General features: G+C 40.9%; 1 protein-coding gene across 6 annotated transcripts in view; it reads left to right on the top strand.

Annotated features, from left to right (window-relative positions):
- ARPP21 (cAMP regulated phosphoprotein 21) overlaps positions 1 to 13,149 on the top strand; it is a 344,186-nt gene that overhangs the window by 108,416 nt on the left and 222,621 nt on the right. For 4 of the 6 annotated variants that reach the window (XM_078688292.1, XM_078688289.1, XM_078688290.1 and 1 more), the window contains exons 10-11: positions 3,208 to 3,316; positions 11,356 to 11,457. The exons of 1 other annotated variant lie outside the window; for it this stretch is intronic. In XM_078688292.1, coding sequence (XP_078544418.1) covers positions 3,208 to 3,316; positions 11,356 to 11,457 — 211 coding nt within the window. The remainder of the gene's footprint in view (positions 1 to 3,207; positions 3,317 to 11,355; positions 11,458 to 13,149) is intronic. One more of the 6 variants, XM_078688293.1, reaches the window with a different exon arrangement.

The raw sequence follows: 13,149 nt of genomic DNA, 5'->3' as shown, positions 1-13,149 counted from the left end.
GGTTGCCACTGATTACTCGCCAAACTTTCCATGCAGAGAGCCCAAATTCTAGAGGAATGTATAAAGCCCTGGAGAACTCCCTGAAATATAGGTGATGCAGGAACTTGAAACAAACTATCTGAAAAACATGCTAGGGGTTATTTGTTCCAATCTAGACTTTTATACATTTCACATCAATATACTAGAGTTATTTTTGTTTCTGTAAGCCAATTTCTATTTAGTAATGGCAATAGAAGGATTATAATTTCCATTTTTCTTAGCAACCACTGTCAGAAGTTTTTCGCTTCACTTGTTGGTTTTAAACAGTATTTTGTATAGAAGGCCCCACATCACCATAAAGGTGTAATTGCTTTGCAATATCATGAATATATTTAAGTGTTCTTTAAAGAGTTTGCATTCTAACCGTATGACTTATTTAGATTGATGTTGTAAAAATGGAAGCCATTTGGTCTTTTGTTCACACCTGAAAAGTAGCTTTCAATTAAGTGTGACATTGGGCTCTAAAATATTGTTTACAAAACCTCTCATATTGTCTTGCTCAATAACTGTGTGTGTAATGGAAAGACCTTTTTCTCAAGGACCATACTCGCACTAGCTTCTGGTGTATATATTGAGTCCTAAATATTGTTTACAACACTATTACCTATTTGGAGTTAATAATAGAAAATCTATACAAGTGGGATTATATTTTTTATATTCTGGCATGCAAAAAGTTTCTGGATCAGCTCCCGTGAACCCAAATGAAAGGCAATGACTGAATTGCATTTCTCTGTGACTAGAAATATGTTTTTAAGTTTTGGAGTCGCAAACCTGGAACTTAGAAAACTGACTGCATATTCAGTATTGCACCTTGGCCAACTAATATATCATTATTAGAAAGGTCTAGGCTGCATGCCATTTTCACAGTGCTGCAAATGCGGGGATGGAGCCCATAAGAAAAATCTTTGCTTAGATTTTTCAATGTGAGGCAGCCATCAAAAGGCGCTAGTTGCCATGGCCTAGATGTGTCGATGGTGATGGGGGAAATGGAGATCAGCCTGAGATCCCTGGTGGACTGCTATATTTGTTCACAGCCCAAGCCACAAACAGATTAACATTATTTGCACATTTTCAGCTGCAGATGCAGTCGCAAACATTGTGTATTGCCACTGCACACCAAAAGCATGGGAACACGTGCTCTTTAATTAATGGAAAGCAAAGTAGGGCAAAACGCGACATTTTCCTGGAGCACAATTGACCTTTGCGCCCACCTTTATACTCCCTTTTCGCTTAGCTTTTACGAAATATGGGTATATGTGGAATTCCTCGCATTTGAATGACGGTGTGGTCACATGATAATGAGGAAATACATTTGCTTTGTGCCTGCAGAAAATGACACTTGCTAAGAATATGCTAATTATGCATCACCCTGGCAGTCCATCAACTTCTTGCTCTAGGACATGCTCTGGGGAGGGGCTCTGAGGCTGTGTGGGTAGAAGAGACTCGTTTGCTTTCAAACAAAAGATACTTCTGCACTGATACTAACAAAATAACAGCGGCCAGGCTAGGAAAGACGTCACAAACATTGGTGCAGTTTGTGATGGCACGCAATCGCGTGAGAGCACACCATGTCGTGAGAGTCTATTGGACCGTGAAACACCTCTCAAGAATAGATACAATTTTGTAAGTGCACTTAATAAAAAGCTTGCAGGGCTCCATTCCAGGATCAAGGACTGAACAGTCTCCAGCACAAACTGAAATGATTTCATTGAGAATTTACGTTACATGCTCCTGTTTATGGAGAAGCAACGCATGACCCATGGGTATACTCTGCACACCCAGAGCACCTGCACAGTCACAACAGTGGGACCAGGTCTCTATTGGTTTAAGTCTTGTGTGTAATCATCCTTCTACCATCTGAACCCTCTGGTGTATTTAGCCCTTTAATGATCTCTGGAAAATATTGCTTATGCTTCCTACGACTAACCACTGTGGCCAAAAGATTTAAAATGTGTTAAGTTTGCCGTTTAAAATATGACATCCTTTTATTTAAGGACATACTAAATTACATGTTTGATTTAAAATGCCTACAATTAGACATATAGCTGAATGTTCTTGGAGTCCCCTAAAGGTAAAGTTTGACAAAATACATCAGAATTTCTCTTCACATTTTAGAGCTATGGTCTTGCCTGAATAGCAGCTTATACAATGTGCCACAGACATTTCGAGATACAACCTAGCATTACTAACAATAAAACATTTTCGCTACAGAGTGTAAATGCAACAAGACATTCACCTGGAGCCCAACTCACACAGGTAATCGTCAGCATGCTCCCATAGGGTTACTCTTATATCAGAACCTAATTTCAGACTGTCTTGGTAGTTACAAAGCATTCACAGCCACTTTGGTGTACTCATTTGCGTACATAGTTATGCATTCAGAATTGTAGAATGTGTAGAGTTTACAAATGCTATTTTTTTGATTGACCACAAAAAAACCTTCCCAAGAAAAATCCCTTCTCTTACACCCCCACCAACTTTCAGGTTGTCCCTTCAGTTTTGCTACTCTGAAAACAGGTTTCCTCCTGCCCCTGCTTTTGAAGGTGTGTCAGCAAGATATGCCCACAAGAAAGGGCACTGACGCTTACAAGTATACCATACTTGGATGTCTTTACATTTGAGTAAATCCATTTATAAGAGCAATTTAATATTTTGTGAATCACATACTTGAATTTGCATTCATAAATGATGCTACTCGTAGTGCTCTAATAGCTTTGTGACTAGTGACTAGCGCAGTGAGAACAGGATAGCATTTCAAGGGTTGCTGGTCTGCGGACTGATCCCAATCTATCTGGACATTCGTTTTTTTGGCAATGCATATTTTTGGCCTCCGAAAATATCTGCTGCTTTACATATGTATTTCTGGATTATTTTGCTGCATGCTATTTGCTTAATTGTTATGGTGGCATTAAAAAAAATGCAATTATAGATTGAAAACCAAAAAATAGAATGCATACGAAATAACGATAGTATAATTCACACTCGAATGTAAATTTCTAAAGTCTACTTTACTACATAAGATGTTCAAAGCAACCTGAAACTGCTCATTATCATTTAACAATCAACAACCTTTACACTTATTACTTTTTTGGAAAACATAAAAAGAGAACGCTGGAAATTAGAAAAACACAAAAAGAGTTTTATTGATATGTTTTACTCTGCTGGCAGACCAGAGCAAAGGTTTTGTGAACATTTAAAAGATGAAAAAGGTGAAGAATCCCAGAAGCGGTTTATCTTGAAGCGAGATAACTCTAGTCTTGATAAAGAAGACAATCAGGTTGGTTCTGAATTCTGGAGATGCTGCCATGTGGTCTGTTTTGCAGGTGGGCTGGCTGGTGTTACTGTTTCCCATCCTCCGTTTTTTCTCTGTCTCGCCTACCCTACCGTTTTGGCATCCACGGGTCTGTGCCCAGCTTTTGTGGCTGCTTTGGCAATGGCAGTGTGTAGGCTGCATGTCTGATGCTTTGCAGTGCTGCCCTTCTTCCTGCATGCTGGAGAGGAGTGAGTTCTTGGCCTCCAAAGCTGCTGTTTATGCTTTGTCATTTGCTGCTCCCAAGTGCGTGTAAGTGCTTGTGTACATGTGTGGGTGTTTGTATGCAACATTTACACAAAATGGGGACAAGCCTCAGTGGCAACCTATCCTTAAGTCTGCACCCATAGCACTTATCTATGATGCCGAAAAAAATCCAGTCAGCGTAAATATGCAATTTATTTACTCACATTTCATTCTGAAGCAGCTTAGAAGCAGTTACACCCCGAAATGAACAAAACTATTGTGCTGCAGTCATTTTTATTTCTTGTTTTATTAGTGAACACCACTTTTCAGAAATTGCTTTGTACGTACCGGGCTTTTCGTCCTTTTTGTGGTCCGTGTTACTTATTCGTGTGTTAGTTATTGCGTGGGGCTTTTGAAATGGGAAACTGTTGTATAGTTATTCTACAATATTTTGCTTTGTGCTTGACAACGAAGAAAGATCACACCACGTGTCACTTAGGCGGAAGTACAGGTCCGCAGATACTGATGCAGACAGAGTTTAATAGCTTGGTCCAGGATAGGTAAACTGCCTATGTGGTGTTAATTTGTGCCATTGTCCATATTGATTGGATGCGCTCTCTTCCTGTATCTCTTTGTACCGACCTCAGTACTGTATTGTACTTGTGGCAAGTGATGGTCACATTTTGAAAACCTTAACAAATACAGGAATTGGCCCACCCCTCCTGAGTCTGGTGGTCTTTCTACCTCATCCCTTCTGAGTTATGTCGGCATAGGAATATGCAAGCTTCAATGTTTGCTGCTGCAAAACAGCAATCTATTGAAAAACAAAAAAGAGTAAAGTAGCTCACCGTTGCTATATGAGTACAGTGCTCATCAACGCCTCTTGGCAAAGTATCACTTTAGCATGGAATATATGACCAGAAATCGGTGAATCTAACAAACTATGAAAATTACGCTTTCTGAATCAATTTTGCAATCTTTGCGCATTCCAGGCGCTCGACTTTAATAGCCGTCTTTTAATGCATTGCCAATGTACAATTTAGTGATCTGCACAACAAGAATAGCTTTCTGTTTAGTGGTTCCCTCTGTTGCTCCATCATGATGTGTTACAAATATGACTAGACTCTCCAACTAGGCAACCCTGAGCACAAGCAAGAGATTATTTGCCCATACATATTTGGAAAATGGAGACTATAAAAAGTGTGGCTAAATAGTCGTGGTATGAGTTTGGAGGTAAATGTGAAGATAGCGCATTCTTTTTTTTTCAAATAATTTTTACTGAGAGCATAAACACAGAATTAAAAAAGATCGCATATTCTAACATTAACTAATTAACTGCATTGACCCACTGTTCTGCAAAACCACATCATCGTTTTTGAGGGAAAAAGTGGATCTTATTCTAGACATGCCTAAAAGTACTCAAGACCAGAAAAAAGTTGGGAGTTACTATTATAGACTTCCTTTTGCGTTTGGAGTAGATTTCAGAATCTCTGTCTACTCCATTCCAAAAGGAAACCTATGAGAAATGGCGGATCTGCGCTAGTACTTCATCTTTTTTCTTATTAATTAGTGAGATTGTCCGATAGGTGGGCAAGACACTTGATTATGTCTAGCAAAAATGTGCCTTGGTATTTCTTCTCTTTATTGAATCTTAGACAAAGATTCCCTTTAGATTCAGTAGAAGTAAGATTTCAGGTTTTGAGTTAACCTGCGAGGTTAAAATCCAGGGAGACTCATCTTAACAACTGATCTACACATTGAGCGTATGCATCTAAATTATCTCATCCACCTATGTGGCAGAATCTAAACTCTCAAATTAGAAGCATTCCACATAGTACATCTGCTGTGTTTTCGAGCTGATGTAGTTTCAAAACACTTTAGAGGAATGCAGGACATTGTATTTTGTTCATAGCAGACATGCATGTTTAAAGTTTATGAACTTCTCAAAAAAAGGTACAGCTCAATGATTCTTGAAGAGACAATCATAATGACTATGAGGCGTTATATATAAGTGCAGAATAAGAAACGAAAGATACCAATTATTTCGACTGTGTATACCACAAGCACAGCGAGGACTGAAAGGACATTAAGCAACAGATCTCTTCTGCTCTGGACTCACATAAAAAGAGAGACAAGGAAGTGAGCCTTCTCTATCTCCCCTCACAAGTACACTTCAATTCACAAAAAGAGAAGGACTTAAAAACATAACAGAGGAGACCCTACTATAAACAGTTTTGTTTGTATCTCTGTCCTAGGCGAACCACAGAAAGGAATGTAAAAGAGGAAAAGAGAGGAAAATCAACAGATTTTTAAATACTGCCCTCACCCACTAATTAGTGGCATGCTTCATCACAGGGCCGCTTACGACGCCCAGGTACAGACCAACACTCCGGACAGAGCGCTGATTTTATTTTGTGGAGACGTAAAGAAAAAGGAAAAGTGAGGTAAAGGAAGGAAAAGTTTCCCCCATGAGGGATCACTGGTGCAGAAGAAAGTGAGCTAAAACTTTCTAAGGAAGTAACACCTAAATTCCTTTATTATCGATCTGCCTTTGCAGGATTAAAAAATAAAAAAAGTGGGGTATATAGAAGGAGTTACCAATCCTTACACTGCATGTACCAACATTTTTCAGCAAAATTTAATTGCCCTTCTGGGTCACTGGCCTTCTTCTTCAGCGTAAAGATCCCTCGTAACGCTGGTCTGTGTCACAATGTGATCAAATAGTACAAAGTGGTTGAGTCAACCTTACTTGTTTCTCAGTAACATATTCACCATTAATGTCTGTAAAAGAGAAATGAAATCATGAGTGATCCCTTCTAAACCCCTACAAATATACAAAGATCGTTCCAATCTGATTTTTAGGGAACATACCTGTGTAGTTCTCCCAACACGGAGTGTTGCCATAAGAACATAATAAACACACAATAAGCACCCAACACCCAGTGAAGGTATGTACTTGTTAACCACAAGCATACTAGTGGTAAACCATAGAAACCTTCATATTGAGGTAACCCATAGAGTATCTTACCCCAGTTTCGTAATGAAATCTCCGAACCTGGGACCGTCGTGGAAAAACCACCCTGAAGTCACACACTCGCACACACTGCAGAATAAAATAAAAACTAAGCCAGTTCTCCCCCAAGGTACATGACTGGGTATTTTCTACAGAACCTGCGTGGTTTAGCATAGTTTTTCTGTGTCTGTCACTAGTGATGAATGCAGTAGGTGATCAAATGTCCCTTTTAACAAGGACTCAGCAAGGCTCTTTGTTGGCGTGCTTCATGCCCTACACATGAATCAATCATGCCATCAGTAAGTTTAGTTTCCATGTCTCCTCCAGATGCCAACATAATTAAGGCTAAACTCTTGTCGAAATAAAGATTCAATCTCCCACCATCCTGGTCTTATCTTAAATGGCGACAGCATGCAAATCGCCCTACCCTTTTGCTCCTGGATATCGTACCGCCAACGTGGTCCGAAACTGTGATTGCATACATAGGGGGTTTTGGAGTGAGGTAGTAGAATGCACTCTCATTCCCCCTTGTCATGTCTGCAGTGATTTGTATCAATGCTCAGGCTGCCCACATACGGGTTACAAATATAAGTTTCTTTTAAGACTCCTAAAAAAGAAGAGAATTTTTTAGAGGAATGCCACCCCATCCCCTGTTATCGTGGTGTAGTCTTTCGAATTCAGTGACTCCAGTATTCACAAGTCTTTTTATGAGGATGTCATAATTTACTGTATCAAATGCAGAGCTCAGGTCGAGTAGAATGATGGCAGCTGATCCGCATTGGTTGTCAAGTTTTTTAGATTCCTCGATCACTGTCAGAAGGGCCATTTTTGTGCCATGAAGAGGTCGGAATCCAGTCTGGGTAGGGTGAACTAACTTATAATTTACTAGAAATTCAGTGAGAGTCAGGTTGGAATGCTTTTCTCGTATTTTACTTATCCCTGGGAGAAGGGAAAAAGGACAACAGTTGCCTAACACCGAGGGATCCAGATTGGGCTTTTTAAATAATGCTTTGACCATGGCATGTTTCCACGGCAGAGGGACTTGTCCCGCGGTGAGAGATCATTATGCAGTCCCAAGTGTTGTGACAACACTTTCCCACCTCCTTCAAGGCACCTACCCACCTTCAAGCATACAGTGACATATCTTATACAGTGCTGTGACCTTACAATATTGTAAAATAGAGGTCTGTTCCGCCATCTGCCTCTTATTCAAAGAAAGGGTGCCAATAATGGGCCTAGTAGGGAAGTGTAGTTCGAGGGCACTTTAATGTTCCAGCATTACATTTTAGACTCATTCTGAATAAGAAAAAGTGGTTTTCTGTGGCTCAGAGTATTCATTTGCTACCTAAGGACATGCCATGTTCATCCCTGAGTTCAGTTTACCATAGCCTAAGAGGGTTCAGGTCCAGTGGTCGAATAAACAGGCACAGTAGGCTAAGACACACCCATGCAGGGCTCTAACTGTAACGTGAGGATCAAAGGCTTTGAATCTTAGTGACTGCTACTTGTGCACGCATTTTAATTCTCATCCACGAATTCTGGCTTGTACCCCTAGAGCAGAAAACGAACCTGCATAAACTGCCATGCGTTGTGTCTGTCTTTTTCACTTAGATGTTTTTTACTCTTTGAAGTGGATGTCCTTTACTTGGTGATCAGTGTTATGACACTTTTGATAAGAGGCCTATGGCCACGTGATCTTTTCCTATATCCCAACTGGAAACCCAAATCCACAGCCTGTAGAATAAATGCAGTTCTAAAAGGAGCATATTTCAGGTCAGTATACTGCAGTGTCCCGCCCGCTTTTTTTTCCCAGCTCATAAATATGCACCAGTCTGCTGTGTGAGCACGAGCTCTGAGTCATTGCTGGTGCCCAGATGGTGGAATGACACATGCAGTGCGCGCGAAGAAGCAATGCAGAAATTCTGCAAAAGATGTGCCAGGTCTGCCATTCGCCTACATGAGCTGAATCCCCATCTGTGCATGACATCTGAGCACAAGGCGGATGTAAACATGAGCATGAAACTTTTCCTCACCTTTGACAATGTATATATTTCCCTTAACATGAATGTACACCTGGCTTCTAAGATACAGCTGTAAGAGTTTAAACAGACTGAAATTACAGAGCTTGGATCGGAGCAAATGTTGGGCCATATTAACAAGAAAGGGCGATACATTATTGCCGCTTTTATCGGCAGGAAACTGCCGCTAAAGCGGCGATAATGGGCTTGATAATATGCCCTTGTGCATTCCCATAGAATCCCAGGTTCTGGTGTTAACCTGGGCTTCTATGGGAATTCACAAGGGCCTATTATCAAGCCCATTGTCGCCGCTTTAGCTGCAGTTTCCTGCCGATAAAAGCGGCAATAATGTATCGCCCATTCTTGATAATATGGCCCGTTATTTCCAAACCCTTATCCTCTGTCAGTAACAACAAGGACAACAAAATCGATGTTTTAAAAACAGTACCTAGATTTGGGGTGTCCAACTCGTGATTATAAGAATATCTAAGCGAGGTACATTGCCCAAACGGCTATATTCAAGCATATATGAACACACATTTGCAAGAGGCGTAATGTATTTTACTTGCCTCACTACATTTTGTAGCTGTAGATCGAAATACTCACTTTCAATTTGCAGCCAGGAGGAGAGCTGGGTAGAGTCTGCATATGTTGCAAAAAGCTATTATCACCTGTGCATCCATATGCAAGAAAGCGGCTAGCAAGTTCCCTAATGCGTTACCTCCCATTACGCACATAGTCATGGGCAAGGGAGCATACTGATGTTAGCAGGCTTCCACGACCTGCCCACATATCTTAGGGAAGCAGAATTGACAAGTGCTGGCCTCAGCGAACCCATACATTCCACCACTCACTTTGGGCTGGGAATTTAAATCGGCAGTCCACCCTTCATGTTTTCATATGGGTGGGGGGACATGTGAGGTGTGCCAGGGGACTATTCCTTCCAATATCTCTCTCTGACAACTAGGGATGCGCTGGAGTCTTACAAATGTGCATGCAAAAAATAACCTGAAGTGGAGATGTACAAAAAGTGGGTCTGTAACTGAGGAATAGAGAATCTAAATGGGATTTTTTTTAAAGTTCATGGTTATAAAATTTTGTGTTATTACAGTTGCCCGGAGTCAAAGATAGACAGACATCTTTTGATTTACTTATTCCACTTTTAAAATCCTTTTTGTGTATGCTGTTGTGCGCTGTAGGTAATGAGGCATCTCTCATCATTCCACAATCTTTGCCCAATTTTACTTGGCAACAGCTCTGGTTTTAGGAATACTGTCAGTGCTTGCTTTGCACTTCACCTGTCCAGCGCTTAATTTGAGGTGGGTTTCAAAGTGGAGACCAGCAACACTCATTTTTGGGGACCGGCACCTATTTTCCCTCAACAAACTTTGATCCAGAGCAAAAGAAATACACAAAAGTGGAAAGACAGTGATAAAGACAGCAAGCAGGAATGAAAAAGAACCCACAAGAGTGAGATAAAGAAGCAGAGATTGTGTAGTGATGGATTAAAGAGGTGTGAAGTAGAGTCATGAGTATGCAGCCTTGGTATTTGGCACCCCAATTTTTAATAGCGCGAGCCTCTGGCTTCTGAGCAAAAAACATGGGCTTCAGCACTTAAAAAATTAAGCACTGTATCTTTCTATCATCTATGACACCCAAATGCAGGTGGGATACTCCGCACCATGGAAATAGTGCCTGTGAGGTGGATCTTCTGCAGTTCTGTGCCATATATTGACAACAAAGTCTTCTGGTCAAAGTTATTGCTTTCATATAACTATACTGCTAGCATAGGTTTTGCTGGCTTCCCTTTATGTTTCTGTGAGATTGACCAACTTTACAACAAGGTCAATGTCGAATTACATTTTTTAGCGCCTATTCTGGGGCATCTAACATATTCCAGTGAGATTAGCCATGGAAATGGCATACTTAAGTATATCTTGAAACAATTACAGAATATTAGCACTCGTTGAAGGTTACTAAGGTGGGTGCTATTTTTGAGGGCATCAAAGAGAGGAATCGGAGCATAAACTTTTCATGCATTACTAACTCAACTTCTACCTAAGAATGTTAAAAGCTCGGTCAACAGAAATACACTACATTTTTATTGGGACACAGCAATTTAATTTGATATATTTCATCATTTATGAAAGTTGGGAAATTGCGTTGTATTTACTTACCATTGTGTCAGATTGTGAATGTACCTCCCTGATGTCTCTACCCATAACCATGATGTATAAATTATTAATTTGTGTTTTGCCACCCTTATTGTCAGAAATATTTTGTTACACTGTCCATAGATATTTCCACCATATAGAAAAAAAGGCCATCTGGTCATTCCTCACTGGTCATTCCATTTTTTGCCAGGCCATAAAGAACACTTTCATTGTTTCTTGTCGTAAAAAAATAAATATATATATATATATGTCTTGTCCTTGTGCCCATGCATCGTTGTGGTTATATCCCCTGTATGGTCCAAACACTCAGAAATCCGAAGAGAACGCGTTCACAGCTGTTTGTTCCCACCAAAGAACAGAGACCTGTTCTGTATATGGAACGATGCTCGGAGAGCCGGCTCCTACACGAGCCGGCTCACCCCGCCGCCCCAGGGTACACACAAGAGGACCACTCATGCTTCATGTGCATTACACCACCTCACAAAATGGAGGCTCGCCGTCATTTTCATGCTTCATTTGTTTAAGTGAACATTCATTATTCTACTCTGACAGCTACTTAACTGCGGTTTTTAACAGCTCAACTTGTATAACCCTCCTGATTTTTTTTCTGCTCAGCAAAATAGAATGCATCCATTTAGAGATGACAGACGAAGTAAATCAATTGAAGAGAGAGAAGAAGAGTATCAGAGAGTAAGAGAGAGAATATTTGCACAAGATGTGAGTAGTTGTTTAAATTGCCTCTTTAGTGCCATATCTTTATCAGTAGTCAGACAACATCCTCCCCCTCTGACATTGACAGTGTCACTGCAATAGGAAAGTACGTTCTGCCTACCTTACTGCGCGACACTGCAGCATTTGAGCTGATTAGCTATGGCTGCAAATGCAGGCGTGTGCATGTCAAGAAAGTAAGAGCTGCTGCTTCCTCAGAGCACTCCATCATGGCCCCCCTCTAGAGTGCAATCTTTACAGATTCTGCTTCCCACTGCCTTTAGGGTACTTCGGATTTAATGCAAGATTTAGTACTGGAGGGCTCGCCGGCAGTGGCATCATCATGATGAGAATCTGTCACATATGTCCTTGGGGGGCACCTTAGCGCTCCCAGTCTGGCTCACACTGCTAGTAAAACACTGTTTGTGAATATTAAGACTGATTGAAAAGCATAGTTATATATTGGTGTATGTATCTTTTTTTGCACTGCGAAAATGTCCTCTTACAAATCAATAATTCATTATAACTTTTGAAGCAGACTGGAAATGTTTCTAACATGTTTACTACAGTTAGTTAAAACCACACAATTTGGCCTGGTTGGGATATGGTTTCAATGACACTCAATCTCTCCCTAGTAATGTCTTCCTGGTTTTGATATCCAATACAGGCACTCTTCTCTCTGATTTCCCCATGTTCTGTGTTTGCATTTGCTGCACTCAACTGACCACTTTTTAATGGGGGAGGTGTGAGACAACATCAAAGGGCTGCAAAGGAGTAATGGACATGCACAAAATATGGTCTCTGTTTAGCTAAGGGACGCCTCATTTTCTTCCTGTCCTGGTTTGATGCTTTTCCCTAATCAATGCATGCCAAATGCATGGGCAAGGCAATGCCACTTCCTCAAAGCACTCATTAAAACTGGATGCTTCATGGAGTCAGCCTACACTTAGCAATACCCCGGAAGAGGATTATTTCTATGCAACACCTTTTCCTCGTGGCTAAGCAAATAAAAGATGGTTAAAAAAGGTGCTGTTGCAGCGAAGCACGTGTAAAACATTCCCCATTAGTATGACTCAATGAGAGAGGATCTATTTAGGTCGGTGTGACTCACTGCACATGATACCCATAGGACGTGGAGGTGTGATGGTACAACATAGCCTTATTTAACCTACTTTAATCTTAGAATCCCAGTTTAAAACCATACTTTCGTTCTCCGACTTTTCATTTAAATAATAATAATAATAATAATAATAAATAATAATAAAGGCATTTATAAAGCACCTGGTTACGCCATCCCGGCGTGTCCCCGCGCTGTGGAGAAAGGACTATCATAGACGAGCACAGACCCTACAGTGACACAGGAAACTAATTACTAAACAAATGAGTTTTCAATAGTCGCCTAAAGTTAGTTTCCGACCTCTCCAGCCTGAGGCCGACCGGAAGTTTGTTCCAGTTTTGTGCGGCTAGGAAGCGGAATGAGCGACCGCCCATTCTCGCTTTCCTTATCTTGGGGACTGCCAACTGCCCAGTACCACAAGATCTCAGAGCCCTTCCTGGTAGATACCTGGTGACCGACTCCCCAGGTATGCCGGCGCCTTTTGCCAGAGAATACGGTGGCAGATGAGAAGAGATTTAAACAACACCCTTTTTTTAATTGGCAGCCAATGAAGAGCATCGAGGGCAGGCTTCGACGCCGCCCTT

This window comes from Lissotriton helveticus, chromosome 4_1, assembly GCF_964261635.1.
Source record: "Lissotriton helveticus chromosome 4_1, aLisHel1.1, whole genome shotgun sequence".
Lineage (NCBI taxonomy): Eukaryota > Metazoa > Chordata > Amphibia > Caudata > Salamandridae > Lissotriton > Lissotriton helveticus.
This window is presented reverse-complemented; position numbering and strand designations above follow the sequence as displayed.